General features: G+C 42.5%; 1 protein-coding gene across 7 annotated transcripts in view; it reads left to right on the top strand.

Moving 5' to 3' along the window:
* Positions 1 to 27,619, top strand: part of TSNARE1 (t-SNARE domain containing 1) — a 490,264-nt gene that overhangs the window by 110,037 nt on the left and 352,608 nt on the right. For all 7 annotated transcript variants that reach the window (XM_086741344.1, XM_086741345.1, XM_086741338.1 and 4 more), the window contains one exon: positions 3,411 to 3,533. In XM_086741344.1, coding sequence (XP_086597470.1) covers positions 3,449 to 3,533 — 85 coding nt within the window. In that variant the 5' untranslated portion in view covers positions 3,411 to 3,448. The remainder of the gene's footprint in view (positions 1 to 3,410; positions 3,534 to 27,619) is intronic.

Below are 27,619 nucleotides of genomic sequence, written 5' to 3'. Positions count from 1 at the left end.
GGTAGGATGGGGTGGGAGGTGGTTGTTTCTAAAAAGGTTGATTAAACTAAACCGCAATATTTAGTTTTCAATTCTTTCTTTTTTTTTTTTTCTGCCTTACAGGGAGAAAAAGTTTTAAAATGGAAGCATGCTTTGAAAATTATAGATCAACATGAAACATTTGGAGTGCTCTAAAAGCCTTCCTTCTCTCTCTCTTTCACACCACTCTGGAGGGGAAAAAATAGACGCATTCACTGTTTGCCAGTGAAACACTTGCCCAGTTGTAATCAACTCATCTTACAACATGATGTAGACTTTCGCTCTACGTTTGTTGTACGTGGCCTTGGGGAAGTCATGGCAGCAAATGCTTCCCCTTGATTGTCTTTAAAAAGGATGGATGGGTCAAGAAGGGGGTAGATTTAGATTGGATATTAGGAAAAAAATTTTTACAATGCGAGTTGTAGAAGACTGGCACAGGTTGCCCGGAGAGGTGGTGGAAGCCCCATCCCTGGAAACATTCAAGGGCAGGCTGGATGAGGCTCTGAGCAACCTGATCTAGTTGGAGATGTCCCTGCTCCTTGCAGGGGGTTTGGACTGGATGGGCTTTGATGGTCCCTTCCAACCCTAACCATTCTATGATTCTATGATTCTATGATTCTATAAGATCAACATCCAGGTTTGGGCTAGGACAGAATTAATTTTCACCTGAGCGGGGAGAGGAACTGGAGCTGGTGGCACCTGTGGCTGGGGCACACAGCTGGGAGAGTTTACCCAAATAAGCTCAAGGGCTGTTCCATCCCATGGGACATCATGCTCAGTGTACAAAGTGGGGACTGTGCTGAGGGGCAGGTTCTGGTTGCTCAGGAGGGAACTGGGCAGCTGGGATCCACCATGAGCTATTTTACTGTAAATTATGTGTTTAAGTATTTTCTATTATTTTATTTTGTTTTGTTTTCCATCTGTGTTTTCTTTTTCTCGGTTGTTCTCTTTTTTTTTTTTTTTATTTATTACAACCCATGAGTTTTCCCTTCTTTTCTTTACTGATTTTCCTCCCTGTCCCACTGTGAGGGGCGAGTGAGCGACTGCTGTGTGGTGTTTTAGCTGCTCCACAACAATCAACCTCCATACAGAGGCAGTTTGATTGTCCCACTTCCCTACTTACTGTGATCTTAATATGTAGCCATGCTAGGAGGTAAAGAAAATAAAATAATTCCTTATCCTTGCCCAGAAATTTTCTTGTAGCTATCTTCTGTGAGCCCTTATTTTCCCAGGTAACAGTTTTACTGGATCTTGTGTTGCTTTTTGCAATGGAGGTTTTGTTACTGTAGTAGTTGTGGGCTAACCTGAGAGATGAGAGGGGGAAGATTTGTTCCCAAGTCCACCACAGACTTCCCAAGTGAATCTTCTACTGTTTCTCATAGTGTTTAGTGGTTGTGATGAAGAACTTCCATCAAGACCTCGGGGATTATACTTCCATGGCGCTTACAGTTTTATGACATGATCAATTGTGGTGTTGTTGAGTGTCTTGGAAACCCTTGCAGATGACTACTTTTGACTTTCCCTCTTGTTTACTTAATTTTATGTCTCCTCAATGCACACACAAATACACACACTCATCCTCTCTCTGATTGCTTTGGCTGTTGCAGGTTGGCTGATGTAAGTTTTGGATTAAAGGCTGTTTTCCTAAAATGAAGGTTTTATGGCCTAGGGGTACCTGCAGCCTCAGATGCCAATTATGTGCGTACGTGGTCCACTGAGGCTGGGCAGGGAAGCTGTACTCTGGATTTTCTCTGCTTTTAATGGATTTAGCTCCCATCCCTTCCTCTCTCAAGGCAGTTGCACTTTCATCTTCTCTTATGTGTCTGGTCCAATTAAGGGAGAATGGTGAGTGATTAAGTCCCCTGTCTGGCAAATCTCAGCAGTAATTTTTTGCCTGACTTCTGAAACTTTGAAAGAAAAAAGGACAATGAAGTACAAGAGGTGCCTGAGACCATTAGACTGTTCCCAGTACAGTCCAGAACTGGGAATTTCTGGTGCTTTACTCTCCATGGAGGACAACCAAAGGAATAGTTGCAAGTACACCGCTGTGTCCGTGCACACCAAAAGAAACTTCAACTCTCTGGTGAGGCATCTGTCAATCCATACATCAGAACACTAGGCAACAAGTGGCCATGTGTCAAGAAGCTCTTACAAACTGGAGGCCATTCCTAGCTTTTTGTATGTCAGAGGAAAAGTGGGCCAGGCCACGTGCAGTTTGAGTATCCAAGCCCAGGATGGAGCACTGCGTCTCGTGTCATCCCCCTTGACCCCGTAGCATCTTCTGCCGTCATGCTGAAAGGTTTGCAAGTGCTTGCTGGAGAGATTTACAGTCCAGGTTCTTCTTCAGTCAACAAGTGACAGTTATAAGACAGCACAACTCCCTGCGTGGAGGACAGGTGGTATTGCAAGTCTTCTCACTCTGACTTGTCCTCTCTGCTGGACTCTCCCATGCAGCGTCACTGCATCACTGCGTGATGAAGGGCTACCCAGTAGGCAGCATTCTCTTCTAACTTTTTTTGGTGGTGGTCACACATGTTTGCAGTGTTTTTTCATACCCTTGGTGTGAGGAGGTAACAATGGGTTTGGTCGTGTATCATGCCCCAACTGCAGCACCTTTATCTCTTCTGTTCCTTTGCTATCATCATCTCCATGCCTTAAGGTTGAACTATTCTTAATATCAAAGTCCTGAGACCCCGCCGATATGCTGGAGGCAATCTGGGGTCCATGGTGAGACAACACGTCTGGATGGGTAGATGGGAAGGGGGAAAAAAAGTAGTCTTTCTCTGACAGTGCTGCGTTGATTTCCTTCTGCTGCTGCTACCTTAGGGCTTGCAGCTTTTTTTTATTTTTACCTTTTTTTTTTTTTTTAGCAGCAAGGAAAAATAACTCTGACTCCAATATTTATACTAGAGGCCCAGAAGCTTATAATATAGCAGTAAACTTTCTCTTCTGAGAGCTCATCAAGACTGCAGTATGATGAATAGACTCCTAGCCAGCTGCATGGTGGTAATGTTCCAGAAGACAGCATTACCTTTTTTTTTCTTTTTTTTTTATTGAATGCTTAGTCTTTGCCTACCAGCTCAGGATCTCAAAGCACTTTGTGAACAGCTAGAAATTAGAAGTCTTGCCATGGCTGAAACAGATAAATGGTTGCCCTTTGTCACTGGAGAAAGTAAGGCACAAGGAGGTCAAATGAGTTGTTTGCCCCCAAGATCAGCTGTAGTCTAGGGCATTTGGATTTTAGTGCTTTTATTTCTTGCAAGTGGGCATCCTGAAGTTTGGAGATAGTCCTGTGTTTTTTCGTTTGCCTTTTTTTTTCCTTTTTTCTTCGATTACTGAGATTTAACTGACTTTTAACAGTGTTTTATCTGTCTTTTTCTCTGTTCTCTTAGGTTTAAAGTATAATCCTGCATCCATTGCTATCTAGAAAATGTCTTATGGATCCATTGATGGGAGTGGATTTGGGAGCAGGAACCCATTTGGAGGCCCTGCAAGACAAGGCTATCAACCTCTCGGTAAAGTATTGATCGCTTGCTGTAATTGATTCTGCCTGACTCCCTGGAGACTGAGGTTGTACTTGCTCGTGTTCAGTGTGGCTGGTATATAAATATCACGCTCTCTCCAGAGATCATTTCTGGTAGTGGTTTTTCAAAGGTGAAAACCAAACTTCTGTTGGGTTTGATTTGTGTGATAAGGCACTACATCTTACCGCGCTCAGGCCTTGAGGCTGCAAAGTGGAAGAATGGCACAGATGAAGATTTTGAAGGGATTTTGGGAGACTAGAAGAAGAAATGTGGAATATTGCTAGAACTACTCATGTCCTATCTTCCTAGCATCTTTGCAAGAAGTTTGTCTAAATGGTTGTTCTATGGCTGGCTGTAGGTTCACTGATAGTGGGAGGGGATGGGAAGATGTGCAAAGGGCAGCAGGTGGTGCTTCCACAGAGGGTAACTTAACTCCTCTGGAGGCTGCTTAAATCTGGGAATTGTGCTTGAATGTGGCAACAGGGTCAAAAACATTCTCAATAAATGCTGAAACTATTAACAGTGTCTTGCAAGTGACTGTAGATTCTATTTTTGTGGCATGTTTTTAAGCAAAGACCAGATGTGCTTTCCTTACCTTTTCCCACCTTGCCCCAAGGGACTCTAGAAATGGTAAAGTAGAAAGAGAAAAGCATCCAGGTGTCAACCTGTGTATCTGAAATGGTCCCCAATGTACAAGGCAAAGCTGTGCTTCATAACAGCAAGTTAATAATGTAACTGTCATAACATGGATCGCAGCTAATGATTATAACCTCCTGCTCTTGTGTGTTGAAGGTGTTTACTCTACTGTGTCCCCTTCTTGACACAGGCTAGTTGTAGGAGGCATCTTTGCCAGAAGAACAGTGGGTAGCGCAGCGGTTGTTCCTGTTGATATGGGGCTGGCTCGTGCATGGAGGTGGAAGGTAGGGCTCATCCTGCCCAGTTCTGAGCTGCTGTTGGAGAGGCCAGCCCACCTGGGCACAGGCAGATAAAAGCACATCTGCAGCTGCCCAGAAGTGCACCAGATCCAGATGGACAATTGCTGTAGGGCTAGATCTGGGTTAATCTAGTCTGGCTTTCAGTAAGCCTTCTTAGCTGGAGCGTGTTCTTGCATTTAATTTTGGTCCTGGGTCTGACTCGCACTGCGGGTGAGACTATGGTGGCCACGGTGTAGACATGACTGGAAGTACAGACATCAGCAGAAGCATCAGGAAAGGGGACCTTGTAACATGGCAGAGGGCTATGTTATCACTTTGGACCGCGGAAGAACATCACCTCTCTTTTCAATTACCTTTGATTTCGACTGGGCTGTTCACTAAGGCAGCCTGACTTGGTTTTCGGGTTTTGAGGGTTGCAAACGTTCTTCAGGAAACATATTGGTTTTTTTACAAATAGCTCTTCCCCCTGGATGGAAATATAAAAGAAGCATAGAGGTTTATCTCACTTTTCTATTTTCTTAAGAGTTTGGATGTAATTATGATTTTTTCTCTTTGAACAGGGAGAAGGTATTGAAGTAAGTGCGAGTTGTCTGTTCAGTTGTAAATAGTGATTTTTAGGCTATTCTACAAGGCAAAATTAAAGGCATAAAAGCAAGACAGAATGGGATACTTGGGCACAATGAAAGAACTATAAGAAAAGAGAATTGAAATGTGGACTAGACAAATGATGAACCTCAGTGCATTGTAGTTTAGGTTAAAAATACATGAATACTTACTGTGCTGTATGAAAGGACCACTATTTTTAATACAAATCCACAGAATAATTCAAGGCACTTGCAATCTCTGTATGTTTGAAGAGGTACGTCATTGTGCCCAGCTTGCCCATCCTTTGGCAGTTACCGATGTGATGCTGAAGCCACCCTCAGTGGATTGCAAAAAGCAACTGATGTAGAAACATCAGCTTTCTCGAGACAGCCATGGTTTGTCAGTTGCCCGGCTGGAGCCTGTTAACATAGAATCATAGAATCATTAGGGTTGGAATGGACCTTCAAAGGCCATCCAGTCCAACCCCCCTCCAAGAAGCAGGGACATCTCCAACCAGATCAGGTTGCTCAGAGCCCTGTCCAACCTGGCCTTGAATGTTTCCAGGGATGGGGCATCCACCACCTCTCTGGGCAACCTGTGCCAGTGTTCTACAGACCTCAGTGTAAAAATTATTTTTTTACTATCTAATCTGAATCTACCTCCCTCTATTTTGAAACCATCACCCCTCGTCCTGTCACACCTGCTGAAAGGTTTCTCCCCATCTTTCCTGTAGGTCCCCTTTAGGTACTGGAAGGCCACTATGAGGTCTCCCTGGAGCCTCCTCTTCTGCAGGCTGAACAGCCCCAACTCTCTCAGCCTGTGCTTACAGGAGAGGTGCTCCAGCCCTCTTATCATGTCGACTTATGTCTTGGAGTTTAGTGCTGGCTTATCCTCCATGCATGCACACATCATCTCAGGTGGCATTGCAATAGACACCTCTCCCAGGTCCTCCCCAGCAAGCCAAAACTGGTTGCGGAGTTGCTAAATACCAGTTTGGTCCCTTGGCTAGGCATCCCTGTGGATAGGGTTGCAAGGGAAGGAGCCTGGTTGCATTGGCCAAGGGCAGCTTGGAGAAGCTTTTCTCTTCTCAGATGTTCCATCTGAACCTGCATAACTCTCTCTGCTCATTATACCACAGGAGACTGAGCGACACGTTGTCTTTTGTTGTAGTATCCCCAAATATTATCATTAATTAAGTATCAGGAGAGGGTAATGCAACACTAATCGTCTGCCTACTGCTTCTGAAAGATGGATGACTGCCTTGCTAAGGAAAACTGCTCACTGTATTAGATCATGGTATGGCTGGAACAAAAGAGCGTGGCCTTCCTGCCGGCGTACGTATGTCTGCTCACAAGGGGGGCAGACCTGGATAGACATATTCATATGCGCTCTAAACCCTTTTACTTTTTATAGCTGATAAATAAATAAAAACAGGTACCAGCATCCCTGCAGATAGTTGCTGTCTGACAGTGGAGTGTGGTCCAGCAGTAACAGTCAGGCATCCAAAAGAAAACCCTGAGATCCTGCAACGATAAAGGTGATGAGGCTGGCGCTGCTTAATAGCCTTTTGGTAATAAATTGGCATGGAAATTTCATACAAAGAACAAGCACGTTTTGGCAGCCCCACCTTCCCCAAGGAGCCGGGGGCTTGTCACAGCAAGCGGTTGTACAGTGGGATGGGGGAAAAAAAAAAGAACCGTTGGGGGCTTCATTTTTAAAATCTTTAATTTCATGGAAGAGAGCAAAGAAAAATGAGCTCAGGTTTTGTTTGGCTGATTTTTTTTAACAAAGGTTGATACTACCAAGAGCGTGTCCTCTGTCGTAATACTCTTCTGTCCATCTTGTCTGCATTTCCTCCATGCTTGATCTCAACGTGGTCTTCAGTCTGGGAATGATTAGTTGAAGGTGCTTCCCTTGGCCTTGGGCTGATGCAATGATGGATGGACTTGGAGCCCATCATCGGACTGCTGACCAGCCTAATTAGAGAAATCCACAGGCTCTGTTTGCGGCAGTTTTGCGAGGAATCCTGGAGGCAATTTTGGGGGGAATTTAGTTTTCCTTGGAATCCTGGATGTCAGACAGCTCTGGTTCAAACTCTGCTTTTGGTGGTGTTGCTGGATATCCAGGATTTCTTTAAAAAAAATATATATACTTTTTATTATTATTATTATTTTCTGTCAGAAATTGTTGGGAGGAGAAAAAGATCACACTTAGCACAATTCAAATATTCTTTAGCCTTAACTGGGAAGCACCCTAAGGTGTGTCACAAGGAAGACCACCAGGATTATGTGGAGTATAGCCAATTTGGGGGTTGATAGTGTTGTCCCACAGCCACTGAAGAACAGCGAGGAGTGGCAAGTGGAGGTGTAAGCCATGTCCTGGCTTTGCAGTTGTGATTTATGATCTCCTCCAGCAGCATCTGCATCTTATGTCCTTGTTCTGCTCCCAAAAATCCATGTAAAGCCAAGTGTTCCCCCTTTCTTTGTAGGATCTTCTCTGGGCTTCAGCTGTGCATTGGTGTTGCGTGGAGAAGTTGGAAAGTAGATAGTAGCAAGTTGTTGTGTTTTTTTTTTAATCTGAGAAATCAAAAACATTGAAATTACTTCAAAAGATTTTTTTTTTAAGTAATGTGACATGTCTAAAATGAACAGAGACCGAACACTCTACAGCAGTAGAAATTAAACCCTGAATTCTTATGATTTTGATGTACACAACATGCACTTTTTACTATGTTCAACCTATCTTCCCAAACCCGTCTTTTTGTGAGGAAAATGAACAAAACCTTCCATACACAGGGAGGCACAGAGGTCAGGGAAATTCAAATAGCTTGAATTAAAATGCCACAAGCCTGGAAATTTTTAACACTGCTTTTGTTAACCTTACTGTGCCCTGGACATTAAATGCCAGGTTTGAAAGGGTGAGGGTAATTTTGTATTACAGAGGTGAAATGTTTCTTAGGTGTGCTCCCGGGACCTTTGGGTCAATGCTTAATTTTACTGTCATTTCATCTAGACCATTTTTCCTTCAGTTCCTTAAGAAGATACCGTGCAGGACAGTGGCCAGGGTCGTACTCAAGATATATTGCATGTGCGTCTTTCTCCTTGTCTGCTAGGTTGGTTATCGTGTCACAGAATGAAATTAGATTGGTCCGTGCAAGTTGTTCTTGGCAATGTTTGCTGGGTATATATCAGCTAGTTACAATTTTCATACTTAGCAATTATTAAATGATTTGTTCTAACATTTTTCCAGGAATTGGGTCTATAATTTTCTTTACCGTCCCTTTTCTACCACCTACCTGCCTCTGTGGTGCACCAACCAACTCGGGTAGAAAGTTACGTGTAAGTGCTGGCAATGCTGTCTGTGTCCTATCTTAGCAGTTGCACCATCCACCATCCTGTCCTCTCCAATCCTATTTTGCTAACACAAAAAAAAAGACAAGACTTGTCAGATGTGTAAAATTTTTCTGAGAATCTTAATGTTTGACCTTCACTTCTAAGTCTTGGGTCCTGTTGTATTTTCTTGAATTTAAGGGGACACAGAAATAGAGGACCCAGGTGTCATATTTAATAAGTCCTTAATTGACCTGAAATAGTGCAGGTCAAAGCCTAGATGCAAACAATACAAAAAATTGTAATAAGATGATCTCTCCCACTAAGCAACCTCAAAAAGCTTTTTGTGACATCTACAGAGGAATTATTTAATATTTTCTCTTTGCTGTTATGCAAGACCTCCAAACATTACACATTTGTTTCCTTAGCCCAGTTTCTGTAAATTCAGAGGATATTCTCTGTTTTACATCCAATTCGTAGAAATCTTAGCAGTGATTTAATGAATTAATAAGCCTAAACTTAAGAAAACATATTAAAGAATAACGAACAACATGTTTTATAGCAAAAGGAATTGCCAGGAGAATTAACTTTCATACACAAATTAACTTTGAAACTGTTTGTTTTGAAAACCTCTGCCCTATCCCTTCTGGCACTTTTAACATTTTAATAAATGTTTTGCGATAATCTCAGTATTTCAGGGAAGTTAAGTGGTTATGTATTTATTTATATAACTAGCGAAACCAGAACGCACCATTGGAATAAATAAGAGTTTTAATGAAATATGTGAGGGGTGAGCTGAGAAAAAAAAAAAAAAAAAAAAAAAAAAAAACAACCCAAAAAACCCCCCAAAAACCAGAAAACCCTCTTGGGTAAAGATAAACTTATTTTTCTTTACCAATTTTATTTACTAGTCTTGGTCATCCAAAGCCATTTTACTGTAAACACGTAAAAATCATGCGAGTGGTCCCAATATTTAACAGACGATCGGAAAGCAAAGATGCCGGCCTCTCCTTAGGCATCATTCAGCTGGAAATGCATTTAAACATTTCATCCTCTCAGAATAGCTTGCTCCATTTTCCACTCAATTACGGTCAAATTAGGAGTAGTTTAAGAAGATCCTCTCCCCACAGTCTGCTCATTGTATGGAAAGCAGAACAGAGTGAAGGTACTGGTGGTTCCTTTCGTTTCCCAATGGATGCTTGGCCATGAACCCCAGATCCAAGGCTCTCCTCCTGGGATGTCTTTCCATGTGGATATATTTCCGTAAAGGAGAAGAGATTGTCCTGTGCTTTGGTTTCAGCTCCTGAAATTAATACAGCTCTATGCTTTTTGCTTCTGGCTGCTCTTGCAGCTGACTCATCTCTCAGAGCCAGTAAGCAATGGCTTTTCCTTCTCTCAGATGCAACGAAAAGTTAAGTTTTATTAAAAAATATCGCCTCACGCAAAGTTTGTATTAGATTAGATATTAGGAAAACAATTTTTTACACTGAGGGTGGTAAAACACTGGAACAGGTTGCCCAGAGAGGTGGTGGATGCCCCATCTCTGGAAACGTTCACAGCCAGGTTGGACGGGGCTCTGAGCAACCTGATCTGGTTGGAGATGTCCCTGCTCCTTGCAGGGGGGTTGGACTAGATGACCTTTGAAGGTCCCTTCCAACCCAAACCATTCTGTGATTCTATGATTCTATTCAGATCTGGAGAAGACATCGATGCTCCTGAGATTTCTTTAATACTGTCAGTTCATTTTAGTTCTTCTTTGCCAACTTTCATGTTGTTCAACAGCACTTCTCCAGTTCTCTGCTCTTGCTCCAGGAGAGTAGAGAGGTCTTTACTTTAGAGCCCTTGTCCCACAAGCCATGAGGGCATGCATGGCTACATTATGAAATTCCTGCACGTGCTGCATGCCTTCCTTAACATTTTCTCTATCCCTGCGCTTTCACTCTGTGCTTTGCATCTTGGCAGTATCAGATGCCTTTTCTCTTACAGATAACTCTATCCGAAGCAGGATATGTAGCTCAAATTGAATTTCAGGCAGCAGTAGGATTATTCCAATGACCTTTTATGTCTGTCCAAGCTTGCTGGATGGGGAAATGGGCTGATCTGTGGGAAACGGGCTGAGATTGGAGCTCCTTTGCTGCAGCTGTTTGTTTTTCCATCAGGGCTGTCTCACTTTACGCATCTCGATGCTCACCTATGTCTTGCTGTGACATGCAGCTGTGCTAACAGGGAGGTTATGGGCTGGAATCAGTTGTAGATCAGATCAGAACTTATTCCCAGGTTTGCCCTCAACACGCCACGTCTAGGGCTGCTGACATCTCTGAGGTGGTGACTTCAGCCCAGTTCGGTTCATCCGGTCATCGTACGAGGCAAAACAAAGCAGAATCAGCCTAGAGCCAGACTGAGTGCTCCAGCTGGCAGATTTTTGGGGGGTCCTGCAACTCCTTTCCCACAACATGAAGGGGAAAGCACCCAGATTTCATAGAATCGTAGAATCATAGAATGGTTAGAGTTGGAAGGGACCTTCAAAGGTCATCTAGTCCAACCCCCCTGCAAGGAGCAGGGATATCTCCAGCGACTAGATCAGGTTGTTCAGAGCCTCATCCAACCTGGCCTTGAATGTTTCCAGGGATGGGGCATCCACCACTTCTCTGGGCAACCTATGCCAGTGTTCTACCACCCTCAGCATAAAAAAAAAAAAATCCTACTATTTAATCTAAATCTACCTCCCTCTATTTTAAAACCATCACCCCTAGTCCTGTCACATCAGGCCCTACTGAAGAGCCTCTCCCTGTCTTTCCTATCAGCCCCCTTGAAGTACTGGAAGACCGCTGTAAGGTCTCCCCGGACCCTTCTCTTCTCCAGGCTGAACAGCCCCAACTCTCTCAGCCTGTCCTCATAGGAGAGGTGCTCCAGCCCTCTGATCATCTTCGTGGCCCTGGAAAAAGGACAGGGTGGTGTCCAGGAGCAGACTGTCATTTCTAGCACACATTTATCCACTCCATGTTGTATTCCCTTCTTTGGAAGATGCTGGCAGTTTTTTTACTGCCATTATGGCTTGCTAAACGTCTCTCTCTCTCTCTTTTTTTTTTTTTCATGTGCACATCAGGAAACCAAGTGAGGTTGAAATTAAATCCAGTTTGATCTGTCCTAGGTTGGATTGCAAAAGCATTAATATGCAGGGAGTGATCAAGTGCATGCTCAGTCTCCTCTGCTATCGCTGTAGTAACTGCAGTAAATTTGAGAATGGACATTACTGGACATTGGAAGGAGAGCTGGAATAGTATCTGGTGTGATTTTGCTTTGTCCCAAGCATTCTCCAGCTGTGAATCACCCATTGGCACATCTTGGGCTGTTAGGATGGGTGGGATTCTGCTGCAAAGCAAACTTTACATTAACTGTACTCTTCAGGGTTTTGGTTTTGTTTTTGTTTTTTTTTTTTTTAGAATTTCTGCTTGGAATTTTGACTATAAGAGTGAACAAATCCAAGGAATCTGAAACCTGAGATAAAGTTTAGGAAGGGAAAACTTAACCTCTGCTGCCTGTGTGGTTGTAATATGGAACATGGGTGCTGCAGGGCACACTGGGTGAGATGGGGCTCGGTGTATTTGCCAGGTTAGGATGTATTTACATCCAGTGTTATGGAAAAAAAAAAAGTGTATATATATATATATATATGTATATAAACCAGCAAAACCTCTGTGCATGAATGCAGCTCGTAGCCCAGCAAGTCATTGACCTTTGGGAGAGCACATACATCTCCAGGCCCTGCTCCATCACTCCTGCTCCTGCCTGCAGATCTCTGAACTTCCAAGGAGGGTGATTTTTTTCTCCTTGTTTTCTTGCACAGCCCTGGAGAAGCCCACAGCATCACTTGGGAATATCTGGCTGAATCAGCTGCTCCCATAAAGAAATAGTTAAGTGCTTCTTTACCTGTAAGACAGAGCTAAGGTGTGCATTTTAAAATGGATAAACACTAATTTGTTTTAAACTTAAGTGGTACCTAATCGCCAATCCATTATCAAATTTCTTATTCTGGAACTAGTTCTTGTTTGACACCTATTTCTTTCCTGAAAGCATATCCAGAATACTGAGTCTGGAAGCTTGGATCACTAATTTTCAGCACCGAATGAGTAAAATTTTTATTTTTTTTTTGACACGGGAGGAAAATCCTTTTAAACTTTAAAGTTCTGGACTTAAAAGTGTTGAACTTCCAAGTGCTGGTCACCTCTGTCACTGCTCTTTAGTATGGACTTGTGCAAATCTCTTAACTTCCCAATTTTCTTGTTTCCTTACTCTCCTGCTGCCTAGTATTATCTAATAAATTAAATTCTTAAAGATGTGGAATATGTCTTTCTTAATCAATTAGACAAACATAATTTAGCATCCTTTGTGTATGTGTGCTTTTCCCTTTTTCTCTTTGAATATGCAATTGGAGTTTTTAAATATTTACTCCTGCAAGCAAAATGGGAATGGAGATTTATGTAGATACTGAAATACGGTGGTGGTGGATTGCTGTTCTGCAACGTAGCCATGAGGATGCATTTATTTGCAGAAAGTACACAAACTCACATGAAGGGTAGACACAGCTGGCACAGAAAATGTGTGTTACACAAACAGAATTTGGGTTGAGTGGGGAAAAAAAAAAGAAGAATAAAGCTTTTATCCATGCTCTTAGTCTAGAAATATAATTTCTAACTCTTTTCTTCCAGGTTGATGTTTGCTTGGAGACAGACATTGGTAGCTAGAAGTGGGCAGGGATTAAAGATCAACAGGACTTGACAGATGTAAGCAGGTAGATTGAGGATTAGGGTGAATTAGTGTGGATGAAAAGCATTTAGGAGCAAGGAGGGATTTTAAATTGGATGTTAGGGCATGTGTGTTGCAGATCTTCCCTGAATATCTCTGTTAGACTTGGACATTAATGGTTGGGATTCATGAGCACCTTTAGTGGCTGTTGATGTGGCTGAGGGTAATGACGGTCCTACAGATGGTTGTAGTGGGGTGGAAGAAGTGGCTTGCATGGATTTTGAGGTGTGCAAGTGATTGTATAGTTGTTTCCAAAACCAATTTCCCATTACTTCCCGATCCCAAGCTGGAGAAGACAGGGTGAAAAAGGAGGAATAAATCCCTGCGGATTTGTACATCAAGGACCAAATACAATGAGCTTAGCCAGGAAAATAGCGCAAAAATGGTTGCACTTGACAGCTTTCCTCCTGGTCACCCCTGGTGCTGCTGAACCATGGCGTGGTTGTGGGAAAGGCAAGTAGAAAATTCACAATCTTTTGTCCCTGCAGCAGTTGAAGGATGGCTTTGCCCTGTCCCATCCCAGCAGTGTTTCATCTGCAGAAAACGAGTTTTATCCTCCTTTGATGGATAGGAGATTTGGGTCGTGGCCAAACTGAATCCATTGCCTGCTCTCTTTCCCTTGGGGATTATATACTGAGGTTTGAAGCTGGCAAGGTTTCTATGGAAAAGGCTTTCTTCTCCCCATTCCTAAGCCACAAGGTTTTCCTTAGCTAGACTCCCTTGCTGTTAAATCTTGGTTTTTTTTTCCTTTAAAGCAGGAACCTTTTCAGCCACTGCAGTGTCTTGTCTTATGATTCACAGGGCTTGCTCTCATCTTACACTGGCCATCCTTTGTGCTGAGCTGTTTCTGTCCTGGGCTTCAGCAGAGCTGCACATGGGCTTTGCCACTGGGGTTTTTGAACATCTGCACAGTAGAAACCCACCAAGGTCTAACCTTGCTTTAGAATTTTAAAGGAAGTACTCGAAAAAAAACAACCACCTTGCCAGTGGAAATACTGTGCAGCTGCGTCCCTCTTCTTGTAGAACTGGTTAGCAGCTATCTTCCATGGATGCTCCTCTCTTTTCCCTAGATGGTTTCTTAGTCTGGAGAAGCACTTGAAGAAAGTGTAATTTCTTGAGTCCTGTAACTGTGGGAGTTTGGTACAGGTTGTCATCATGGACACTGTTTTGCCTGCAACTTCTTCCCTTCACTGCGGTGGAAACAAAGCAATGCGATGGTGAAGTAGGGCAGGTTTTGCCCTTTGGGGTACTGCTTCTGCACACATGGGTGTCAGTGCTGAAGAAACCAGTCTTGATGACTTAAAGACAGTCTTGAAGCACTATAGATCATGCTGTTAGTAATGACTCTTCAAGCTATGAAGAGAAGGGCCTGTCCCTCACAACCTTTAATTGTGCCATCCCAAGCAGTACATGCATTTTATTCTCTGGTTTCCATGCCTTTCTGCGATGCACATGCTTTCTTGCCCTAAATAACTTCTTTTTTTTTTTTTTGAAAAGGTCAGGGTCAGAGACTGACACTTGTTGTTTCAAGACTGCTTTCCATTTTCATCCATGTCCCAGTCCACAATGTCATGGAGGATGGACAGCTCTTGTCTGGTGACACTGGGGAATGTCCCCAGTTCTTCCAAAATATAAAGCAGCTTCCCTGGGCTAACATGCTATTTTTAGTTTTAATTGGGCTTAGTCTATTTGAAAAACTTGATCGGCTTGTCCCTGGCAGAGACCCACACGTCTAGCAGCCGGGCATGATGCCATCTTACCAGATGGCCAGCCAGGCAGTGTCCAGCACAACTGTGTCACATCTCCTTCGCTTGGCAGCACACGTTCCCAGGTGACCATCACCATCCGCTTTGAACTTAAAACACGCCTAGGGACTGGCCAAACCGATGTGGTGGCTTTAATCCAGCCCCATGTATCAGTAACTTGGTTGAACATCATGAAAATAATGCCCACAACTGCTTCATAAGCAGATGGGACTCGCTGAGAAGGTTCCTGTCTTCAAAATGTGCTGGATGACCAGGAGGATGGCTTTGGGGTGTCCTCTTATCCAGACCCCAGGCTGGTTTCATACAACATCTTTAGATAGAATCATAGAATCATAGAATGGTTTGGGTTGGAAGGGACCTTCAAAGCCCACCCAGTCCAACCCCCCTGCAAGGAGCAGGGACATCTCCAACCAGATCAGGTTGCTCAGAGCCTCATCCAACCTGGCCTCGAATGTTTCCAGGGATGGGGAACTAAGATGAACTAAGAGAAACACGTTATTGGGATGTCTGTGTTTCTTGCTTTTTGCTGGCTGCTGAGGGCTGCAGTGAGATGATGATACTTTTTTTTTTCCCTATATGAAGACATCCTAAGTACCTTAAAAATGCTTTAATTCATTCTAAACCCAGTATTTTTTTTACTGGGAATTAAGCCTGCGGCACACAGAAGTGGTAGGCAGATGATAATTCTTGGGAGCTGTGGTACCAGGATTAAAATTATTCACAGTGGGCTTTTTTAACAGCCTATATCCCATTTTCTGAAACACTTTGTCTGATCTCACAGGTCTCCAGGTACTTGATTATGCAGACAGGGACAGGGGAGTGGATAGTCCAAGGCCCCTTTCTACTCTGGAAGACTTTTAAGGATCTCTTGAAGTACTGTCTTTCAACCAAAGACTCTTTTATAGACCTGAGAGCTCCTAAATCTCTTGGTGCCCAGAAATGTACTGAAACAGGATATTTCACTGAAATATTTCTGTGTGTTTGGCCGTTCCTTGCTTTAAAAGCTTCTCCCAGAGAGACCTGGCAGTGGGTTTTCAGAAAGACAAAGATCTTCCCATAGAGGTGAATATACATGCCCGTTGTGCAGACAGATGCAAGGACTTCGTTTGGTTAGGTAGGAAATTTTTTTTTTTTTTTTCCCAAAATGCTTTGCTCAGATGGTTAGTGGAGAGCAGAAATCTGAAGAGCTGACCACAGCCACACGGCATAAAATACTATATATCCTCTATTCCTTCTCTCCTAATAGAGATATAGAAATGGAAATAGAGATACAGCTGACGAAGTAGAAGGACGAAGTTACCAAATATTTTTAAAAGTCATAAATCCAACTTTTTGGACTGAGAATAGCACATACTGGGAACTTGCGTGTGAAACATGTCTGTTGTGTATAAAGCTGTGCTGAGGCAAGACCGCTGGGAATCCTGTTCCCATAAAAAATGGGATTTTTAAGGGGAAGTGTCAGTCCTGGGCACCTGAAAATTTCGGACCTACCATACTTGTTCGCATGTACGAAGGCAACTGAAGAGATGGGCTGAGAAAGATGAGATTTTTGTATCACTTTCTCCCACACATCCTCCACACCTCTTTTTTTTTAAAAAAAAAAAATTATAATTATTTTCACTTCTGTAAGATGGTGTAAATCACAAATTCATAAAGAGAATTTACTGTAAAGTACAATTTGCAGACAAAATGCAGAAAAAAAACCCCCCAAAACTTTATTGCAATCATGTAGTAGTCAGTATTTTAGATTTATTTCAGGTACTGCAAGAGTTAAGCAGGTTGGGAAAGAGGAGTTGTCTGCTGCTTTTCCTGAAGTGCTTTACCAGCCAGATGGCTCTGCCTTTGAACAATGCAGAGAAAACACCAAGCCAGGACCTAATAACAATAAAATAGCTAAAAATACGTAGAATATTTTTATATACCTACCGAGGGTATATGCTTGTGTAGTATATATATGTGAGTTTATATATATTTTTGAAATATGTTTTGGAAATTTCAGTCATGCTGGCATTTCATACCTTTTCTTTTATAGTCTTACTGCTAAAAAAAGAAGTGTGGTCTCTGTATATTTTTAAATTTTAGATTTTTTAAAATGGAATTTCAGTATTTTCACAGAGTTTTGGAGTTTGGGGTTTTTAATTTTTTTTGTTCTTCTTCAAGGGATTTTCACACTTATTGCTCATCTGTGTTAGAAAAGAAGAAACCAGGCCTTAGTGACATCTGACAGGGATGAAAAAAAAAAAAAGAAAAAGCGTGCTTATGTATAAGATTAATAAGAAAACAGCCACTGTTGCAAACAAGAGTTTCCTTTTCAGAGACTGAACTTCCCGGAGATCAGAGAGTTGGACTGCTTTGGCTTCAGGGGTTGCCTGGCATCCCCCCACAACTAGATGAGGGATGTTAATTGACTTGTTAATGAGTCTTATGTCAATGCTTCTTTCTTCCCTCCATACTCCTAGATTTGAACTGGTTAGGATCCAGCTTTTTAAAATTTTGGGCTATTTATTTATTTATTTTATTTTATTTTATTTTTTATTTTTATGATGTCTAGTTGGTGGGAGGAGGGCTGCCTCTCTTGGTACTGCTCTCCAGCCCTTTTGTTTCTGGTTTCTGGTTGAACAACCTATGCTTTTTTGTTCAACTCTTTTTTTTTTTTATTGCTGTGTTTTACTTCTTCCAGGCGTGTCTGAGACCTCTTCAAAGCTGAGCAGAGAGGAGTCGAGGAGAGGGCCAGCATTTCAGGATCACGCTAGACGGTGGCAGTGCCTCTGCAGGAGAAAGCTTTATGAGTGTTCCTTCTAGCTTCTCTCCTCCTGGCATTTGCATCGAGGTGGCTGTGACTCAGGCAGAAGGGATTCCCTTTTGCCTCAGCAGCTAGTGCAACGCTGCTATAGCACACTGTAAATTCCTTTTCTTGGCTAAAAACAAAAGCCAGCCTTGTTTTGAGGCAAGATCCTGGATAGTGCACCTGATTCCCTGTCTCTCTCTTTCCTAGCTATTTCTAAAAATCCCACTCCCTCCATATCCATTGGTTTAGACACAGCAAGGACTCAGCTTTTTTTTCCACCCCCTCAAATTATTTTTTGCTTAATTGTTTTTTTTTTTTCCTCAGTTGTTTTCTTCCTCCTTCTCTCACTGTCTTTCTCTTCACTTGCCCATGCTGCTTTTCTTGGCCAGGTTTCCCAAAGCGAAGGCAATGACATTGTTTTACAGTGCCCTATAAATACTTTTCTTAGTTTGGCACGAGCGTATTTATGTCCACGTCTCAACTCGTGCAGACTGCAGAATGGCTTCGTGCTAAAACCCAACAGTTAATCTGATATTGCCTGGAGCAGGCATCTCCATGGGAAGGGTGGGTGGTGCAGTCCTCAACCACCAACACAAACCTTCCCTGCGCTGAAATGGGCGTTCATGTTGGTTGGTTTTAGGAACTCCATTCCATCTTCTCATCTAAGATGAGGACCACTACTTGTAGGCTTAGATGGGTTGTCCTGCATTAAGCTGTGTGTTACTGCCATCCCTTGAAGTTCTTGCCAAAAGATGTGCATCATCAGTATTCTTGCAAGTTAGACACATTTTTAGGACAGTAAATAGATTTTCTCCTTCTCTAACAGCTGAAGGATATGGGTATTGCTGTCCTCCAGAGAGACTCCTCTTGGCCAAGGTTGCCATGATTATTTCCCATGAAACTCTATACTGAACATGATGTTCATTCGTTGACTTGTGTTTTCAAGTCTATGACCATGGCTCACAGGTTTGCCTTCAATAACTCAGTCAGTCATCTTTGTGTGTGTCTTGCTTCCTCAGCATGGATGAGGGGAGGGAGTGGAAGGTTATCACCACTTCCCTGGAAGGTTTCCCTCCCTGCCCAGCCTGGGGACAGGAGAGTGGCCAGGAGATCAGCTGAAGGGTTAGGAGACTTTGGACACTGTTACGTTTCTTCTGTTCTTCTTTTTAAAGACATATTTATTTCCCTGGGGTAATTTTTGGGTGCTGATCTGCCTTTAAGTGGTGACTGTGTCAGATCTTAAGCAGGAAAGGAGGGGAAACCTCTACAGAGAGCCAGAAAATGAAGGTGATTTAGTGGCAGCTGGTCCTAATAGGCTATAACGTAGAAGTCCTGACGAATACTTAAAGGAGCAAATATATCAGATTCCAAGATGAGAAATATCTCCATTCCTAGGAGGAGGCTCTACCAGGCCTTTTAATGACCCCCAGTGGCCGAGATCAGTTTTATCTCATTCGCAGCTTTGCAGAAACATGTAGCAAAAAGTCGCGTACAGAACTTGGCTACTTAGGAGCCAAGCACCAAGAAATAACGTGGTGATCAGAGCAAGCTTGGGACCCAACCAGTGTTTCCTTATTGCAGTGCTGGTTACTGGGCTGCGGCATGCAAACGCTTCCCCGTTGGCTCGAGCTTGGCTTCCTCTGCCTGCGCCCGCATTTAGAAGATCAAAAAATAGATCAGGATATTGGCTGTGTCTTCTGGGAGGAGTGTCACCGGGTTTGAAGATGCAATCATTTAAAAATAAAGGAATTAAGGTTGGTGTGCTCTAATGCAGGAGCTGTTCTGCAGCTTTTGTTCCTTTTGTTTTCTTTTTTTTAATATACATGATAAGTAGTCTTCAAACATCAGTGCTTCAGAGGAAGCTTGACAGTAATTCTACATTTGGATGTTTTGGTGGGCTAAGTACTTCGGCTTCTTTTTTTTTTTTTTTCTCAGAGAGGATGTTTCCACTCCCAGGTTAAAGTTGGGAAAGGTAAAATGCCTACTGATACCTGCAGGCACCATGAATTTGCATTTTTAGCTCATTTTCTGTGAAACTGCAATTTTCACCAGCTCAAGGTGAGGGTCAGGACAGCTGGCAGAGGGAGGGTAGTGGGGGTTTTGGTGACTCTTTGTTGTGAAACCACCCCATGCATGGCTAACAAACCACCTTGGATGTGTGGATGCCTTCAGGAAGGTGATGGTATAGGGATGGGGACCACAAGGAAGCAAGTTAAAACATCTCTACTGGGACGCTCTGTTTTCCCCCTTGCCCCAAAGCTCCTTACAGAGGTGAATCTGACAGCAAACACATCAGTTTACCATGTTTACCATTTATTTCACAACCTCGTGAGGGGAGACAGTGCCTACCTGCTGAAGGAGAAGAGCTTCTTGCACTGCTTCACCTTTTGCTGTGCCCAGCGGGAGAAGACAGGGATTATTCACTAGTTATTTACGCCTCTTTTTCCTCCACAGCTGCCATTCCGTGCTAAAATAGATATCAAACTTGTGATTGCTTTGCTCACAAATAACTTGTAAAACTCGCTGCTTCAGGCAGTGAGAAAGACAAATATCTGAGGTGGAGCAGGGAGGCTTGAGAAATAGGGAGAAGTGCTTGCGTGTGTTTGTAAATACCTTGCTTTTCCCTTGACTTGCACACATGAAGCTCCTTAAAGCAGAAAGCTCTGTAATCACGTTGTCTATTATAAAACCATGTGGATAGCTTATTATTCTTTGGGATGTAACTCTTAGGGAGCTGTTATGATTGATTGGTCCAGAGTTGCTCATGGAAGACACATCAACGTGTGAAACTCGCTATGGGAAGACACCACTACGGCCAAAAGTTTATCTGAGCACCAAGAGACACAAACTATTTCTGTGGCCCTAAGGAAAATACACAACTGTAATGCTTAACATTTAAGGATAAGGAGATTAGACCCTTCTGCTTCAAGGTATAAAAAAAAGTCCTCCTTAAAAATGAAGACTTTGAAGGACATTCCTGTGTAGGTTATCTCTCAATTTCTGTAGCTTCTCCGTAGATCCTGGAAGCAGGTGTTGAAACACGTGAGTTTCTGATCTGGTCCATTGGCTCAGATCTTGTTTAATACCTATGCTCGCTGTGGGAAAAGTTTTGTTTAGGGGAAAGTTTTCTAAATTCTCCACTGGAAGGTGCTTTGGAAGGGCAAGGAGGATAAAGAGCATAAAGAATTAGTGGATGTCCACAGAACAACATTGTATAAATTTAGGGAGGTTAGGGATGAGACAAAAAAAATATATATATATATATTTTACAGTAGTGGTTACAGTATCTGGTTGTGAGCTTATCAATGAATAATGAAGCAAGCTGCAGAGGATCTTCTCTGCTCCTAATCGCAGATTTATCTTATGGTAGTTTATGAGCTCCACTGGTGTGTTCATGAGGAGGTTTAGAATGGATTTCACGTTAGTGCTGTGTGCGTGAAAGGAAAGAAAGGGGGGTGGAGGAGAAAGATGGAGAGAACGGGTATGGCAACCCCATAGTGCAGAGCAGCCACAAAACTGTCGGGAGGTGGGACTGTCATCCACAAGGCAGAAGAAATGGAGAAAAGCAAGTTGGCTTGTTTGCATATATTTTTTTTTTTTTTTTTTTTTCAGTAATTAGGGACAGACCAAGGTAAAGTTGCAGCCCCACTTGGGTAAAAGTAACTTTCCTGGACAAACTGTGCAAATATTGCCTAGTGTTAGTGCAACCACCTGGAAGATTAGAGGAGAAGTATTTTGTGCACTGTGAGTTTCCCCACCCCTGAGGCTGGAGCAAGAATAAATCATTTATTTTGCTAATAGGGAAACAAGACCTATGTGGGACACAGGAGAGTGTTCGTTTAGACGTGATCTCCTGATATTCCTGGTGATTAAATTTTATGCAGGATCAAATACTGACCATCTTCTGAAGCTTTTATATTAATTCTTCAAGGTCAACTTTGTGTGTCCGGAAAGGACCCAGCTGAACGGTAAATTTTTCTTGATTGAAATCTACAAAGCGTAACCCGTGTCCTTGCATCTGCAGTGACATAATTTTGCTCTGGGATTTTTGAGCAGGCACACGCAAGTAGATTGTAATATAGCAAGCATGTTTGATCTCCTGCCTTAAATCCCAAACTATTAACTTAATGAATACTGTAGGCTCTTACCACCTTTCCCTACTCGTGAGCTACCTTGGGTGAGACTGGAAAACGGTGCTGCTTCACCTTTCCTGGCCTTGTAGAGGCAGAAACGTGTGCCGTTTTGTCTGGATTAATTATTTCACTCTCCAGGTCCTGATCAGCCTTTGACAGAGAGCTCCACGTGGGCTTTTAGCTCTGTGGTTAAGCAGCTCCCTCGCTTGATGCCGGGGGCGGCTGCACTTTGCCAGCACGTATAGCGGGACACATGCGGATATGCGAGTCCAAACTTCACTTTCTTACTGTTGCAAGGGTATTTTAAAGGGTAGATGGGTTTTTTTTTCTACCACTCTAAAGGTGGATAGTATGATTGTGCACTATTTTACAAGAGCAGGGCTGTCCTCTGTTGCTGGTGCAGAAAAAGATGCAAAATAACTCTGGTTGATAGATTTGCTGTTTGTGTGGACAGAGGGGAGGATGAGATGGTTAAGCTGCCATCTGACATGAAGATTACATTCAGTTTAAGAAGCGCAGTGAAATATCTCTGAAAATAAACTATATTGAATAGGTGATTCCTTAACCAGCTTATTTTAGGTAACTCCAAAGTGTTCCGTTTGAGTCTGCAGCTTCCTTGAAAATATTTAGGGCCTGGAAGAAGTCTCCACATTTTTCAATACGAAATTCTTCATCTTTAGGCAAGGAGAGGGTGGGAAATGTAAAAACTTGATTTGTCCTAATGTTCAGGACAAGACTGAGGAGTTGGATAACCTGAGGTCTTGCCTCATCCCTGATGCTACCTCACTCACCATTTCTGGGCAAAAACTGAAGCAGTGCTGCTTTCCCTAAAGGTGTTGGTAATTCATGTTACACGTTATTCTTTCGTTTGTGTTTTTGAAGCACATTGAGGATCTTGCTGTGATGATGAAAATTGCAAAGAAATATTTACGTGTTTCCAAGCTGTCAGACTGGGCAACAAGGAACGGAGGAAAAAACCTACCTTATTCTTTCTTGGGATCTCAAGGCTGGTAGAAGACAGGCGAAGAACTGGAGTGTCCAGTTTCCTGCTGGACATTTTGCATCTTGTTAGTTCCCTTGCTCCCAAATGCATTTCATCATTATAAAGGACTCGTCGCAGATTTTGCTTTGAGTGCTAAAAGCTTTACTCCCCTCTGCCTTCCTCCGTGATTTAAAAGCCACAGATGCTGATACATCGTCGAGACAGAATCTATTACACTTTTCCTGCCAAGCAGAGCTATGGCGCTTGCTTTATTTCCCTCCTCCTAACACTCAATTTGTTCTTTGTCAGTGCTCAGCTGGCCGCATTGCTGAGCACCAGCAGGGCTCCCTCCGCGCGGTGGTTCCTATTAACTTTCCCCTTCTTAATTTCATTATCCATTTCTAATGGCTTTTTAATGCCTGAGCTGAATTTACAGGACTTCATGCACCTTCTGTTTCTCCAGAAGTGTTTCAAGGAGGGTATGGTGGACCATTCACTGCTGGTCTCCAGAGTTGGAAATGCATTTATTGCTCATTCTTTTTTTTTTTTTTTTTGCTTGGATGTGGATGGTGGAGCATTCACGTGTATGTCCTGAGCTTCCTAACAGTTTGTAGCAACTGCTGATTTTCCATCTTGAATCTCAAATGACTGAACACTTGGTTGAATGTATGCTGAGAAAGTCTTTGTCCACTTCTGTCTATTCTGGTGTGAGTACCATCTACAAGTCCTCCTTGCAAACATTGCATCATTTATCTTTTCCTTGATATATCTTTATAAATAAATAATTCAGTAGCTGTAAAACTCAGTCCCCACTCTTTGTTTTATTTTGTTTCCCTCTTTATTCCCCTGATCTTTCTTTGAGCATCCTTTGGCCCTTAGCCCAGATGTAGAGTGGGACAAGTTGCCTCTGGGCCTGGGGAGCCCACCACACCTCTCTGACCAAGATTAGTACATGAGCTAGTCTATGGCAGTGCTACCAGGTTTTTACAGGTAATTTGCTTGGGTTTTGATGGAAGCAGCCAGTATGTTTATCTCCAGCTCTACCGTGGGGTCTTTGAGAGCCACAAACCTGCCAAGAGGGTAGGTGGCTCCCAAAGCCACTCTAGCAGTCTGCAGTAGTCACAGTTGTTGGTACAGGTTTAATATTCATATGAACATATGCTATTTTTATTAGTCACTAAATCTGTCGGTGGTGGAATTGAGGCGTTCCACATTTTAAAGGTAATTAAAGACTGAGTGCTTCATAAAACATGATGCAGCCTATGGAGTCCTGGCAAGGTACTGAACATTGCATGCAGCTGCCAAAAGGATGCCAGCTGTTGACAAAAAAACCCAAGCTATTTCCCTTACCATGTTCTTCTAGACTTCAGCGAGACCTGAAATGAGGCCTGACAACATGAATGTGACAGCAGGTGATGGGATGAGTGCAGGAGTCTGGTGTTATTCAACCTGAGGCATCTTCATGGCTAGGAGAAGCCCTGTGGTCCATCCCCACCGAAGTTGTTCATCGCGCTTCTACATGTTCCTCATCATTAACCTTCAATTACTTCTCCAGAGAGATTCATTCAGTTCTCAGCATTGAGAAATACTTTCTGAAGTATAACTCAATATTTCCTTTAAGTTTTATTCCTTCATATTTACTGTTTCTTGCTCTGATCCTCCCCAGGTTACTTCTCCTCCATAATGTTGGCCTAACAGAGCATGGCTGCAGAAAGGTCTTGGGACGCACCTTTTGTCTCTAACGGCATTAGCCTGAATTAGCCTCATGTGCTGCAGAAAGTGAGAGTGAACGTCCTGTGACAAGGTGAATAAATGCAATAGTGGTATGGCATGACACAGGGATGACTGTGCCTGGGGATCCTAATGGAAAACAGAAAAATATTCAAATTTTTGAAAAAGAAGCAAGGATAGCAAGACCTCTTGCTGTTGAACTTTGAACATAGTGAGAGATGTAGCATTGCAGTTTCCATCTCTTCCTTCTATCACCTTTTGTCTCATAGAAAGTGAGAACAATGGCAAAAACCATAATGTATCAGGAATGAAACCTTGCGTACCTGTATTTTATAGGGTTAAAACAAACAAATAAACAAACAAAAGCCCCAACCAGAGCTATTTGCTTTCTGGGAACCTTCTTGCTTTTGCTTTCCCAGCTCCAGCTGGGAAATCTGGGTGTAATTTTGAAAGGGGAAAAATAGTTTCCTCAAAGGACCAACTGCCATAAAGTGGGAAATAAGAAAATGAAAATTGTTAATATTTCTCTGAACACCAGTGACCAAAGCTAACGGAGGGGATCAGTATTCATTCCCTGGAAAATAGGGATTATAGCTGCCTCTATAATCCCTTTTCTGCTGAGCTTCTGCTGCATTTATTTATTGCTTTATATTCTCAGCAAAGAATTACACTTACAACTTTGTTTTCCCAGCACAGAGGGACAGGCAGTGAAAACAGAGTAGGATGCCTAGTGCTGTCTTTTGGAAAGGCAAATAGAGAGAAGATGTTGCAGATGCTGTTTTGATATTGAGGTTGGTGTTAAAGCAAAGTCTGAATGTAGTATGTGTGATCAGTTCCATCAGGTATTTCCTGGACTATAGAGTGGATTTAGCCGAATTCTTTTGGAGGCAATTACTATTTTTTTTTTTCTCTCCAGTATAACTGATACCCATGTGCTGAAAATAAGTCTTCCTTCTTTTCAACAATAGCTGCAGTAAAGGGAGCTTTGCGATGAATTTCCCCTTCTGTTGCTTGCTGTGCTGCTCCGTAGCAAGAGAAGAGGGAAGGGGGGGTATTATTTAAACACTTTTTATGCTCATTATAAATATGCTCTGCAGCATTTTTTAACTCTTAACAAAACCACAAGTGTTCAGCACTTGACTAAAGCAAGGCACTATGTTGCAGATTCATCGCTCCCTCTGGGGAGAAGAAAGCAGAGGTGTAAGTGGCTTTATGAGAAGCAATATCACGTCCCTTTGTGCACTTTGTTGGAGGGTTGCTCTAAGAAACTGCAGAGCGTACAGCCCTCGGCTCTTATTTTCACGTCTTTGGCCATTGGAAAGGCTAATTTGGTATGTTCTCCTAACGGGGCACAAGATCCTGTAAACCACCAGCTCAGCTGCCTGTTTATAGAATCATAGAATGGTTTGGGTTGGAAGGGACCTTTAAAGGCCATCTAGTGCAACCCCCCTGCAAGGAGCAGGGACATCTCCAACCAGATCGGGTTGCTCAGAGTCTCATCCAACCTTGCTTCCACAAAGTTTTCATCGGTGCTACCAATTACGTCAATAAAATTAAGTCCTTGCCCTCGGAGCCTTGGGAAGAGTTGCTGAAGTTGGCCAGTCTTCTTCCTTGTGCTTTAGCAATGCAATAAATGCCTAGACACTAATCACAGCAACCTGCAAAAAAAAAAAATAAAAAATACAAGAGGTCAAAAACACAGCAAAGTTTTTGGGACTTAATTGTTTTTGGACTTAACTGGGACTTAATTTGTTTCCAGCACTGGGGGAGGAAACAAATGTGTACTTGCAATTTGTACACATTCAAGAGGAATAAAAGAAATATACGTAATGCACATATTTGGGTATATCAGCTATTAGACTTTGCTTAGAGGAACTGGTAGGATTTAAATGTGCTCAAAGTAGAGAAGATTGCTTATTTCTTCAAAACTTTATTTTCCATGAGAAGGTGGTATACGTCCTTCTCTCAAGGACACCAGCGTGGTGTGGGTATAATTTCCATTTTGAGAAAATAGATTTCGTAGACTGGATAGAGAAAGATAGGACTGACTACCTAAAAGGAATACATACCATATTATTGAATGCCTGCCTTCAATCTCATCTGTTTGTGTTGGGGCTCCGGTCTTGCTTCACACACGAGTAAGCTCGTTATTCTTGGAGGAACTGTTAATAGACATATGTCTGCGGGATCGGGCCCCTCCGAAAGAGCAGATTTAATTATACGCATGGCAAGTTCATGCACTTGCTTGAACAAAGAAACATCCAGTGTAAGCTCTTCTGAGGAGGAAGCGTTTAATCGTGCGTGTTTTGTGCAGCGCTTGGCATGATGGAACGTCAGGGAGCAATTCATTCCCAGCACCAGTGTAAAAATGGTGATTAATAAAATTATAACCATTTATACTTCTAATACTAGGTTTTAACTACTCTGGTTGTGTCTTTCCCTGATTCCAGAGATAGTACAATTATTTTCATATCTGTGAAGCTTGGATAATATGATAGCTCAAATGCTTACTCTCTAGTTGCTGATTTAATTATATGAAATGTCAAGTTAGTTTAAGAAATACTTGGGGAAAACCCCTACCTCTGTCAACCAGGAATATGCCAACTTGTACCTTACTATTAAAAAAAAAGATGAGACCAGATAAGCAATGCATGCACAATGTGTGTGTGCCGTGTGAGGCATCTTGAATATTACAGCAAAATTGAAACAGTAGCTATGAATTTATTTTATATTTGGAAAGCTGAGTAAAACAGCTTTGTGTGGCTCACAGTGTGTGTCATAGACGCCTTTTTATTGCCCATGAGTTTCAAATACACTGAATAAAAGTAGGATTTGGGACTTCAGCTGGGGGGAGAAAGCGTTCACTAGGTGCTTAGTGAACTTCACAGCAATGTGAATCCTCATACACATGTGATCTCTACCTCAAGAAAATGGATTTCTGATCTAAAAGAAAGGCCTGGGTGAATAAAAGAAATAGATATGCTTTTTGCTGAGATCAAAGAATGTGGGTTTGTTTGGGGTT

The sequence above is a fragment of the Chlamydotis macqueenii genome, chromosome 2 (assembly GCF_036417535.1).
Source record: "Chlamydotis macqueenii isolate bChlMac1 chromosome 2, bChlMac1.mat, whole genome shotgun sequence".
Taxonomy (NCBI): Eukaryota; Metazoa; Chordata; class Aves; order Otidiformes; family Otididae; genus Chlamydotis; species Chlamydotis macqueenii.
Note: the sequence above shows the minus strand (reverse complement) of the source record. Positions and strands in the feature narration are given on the sequence as shown.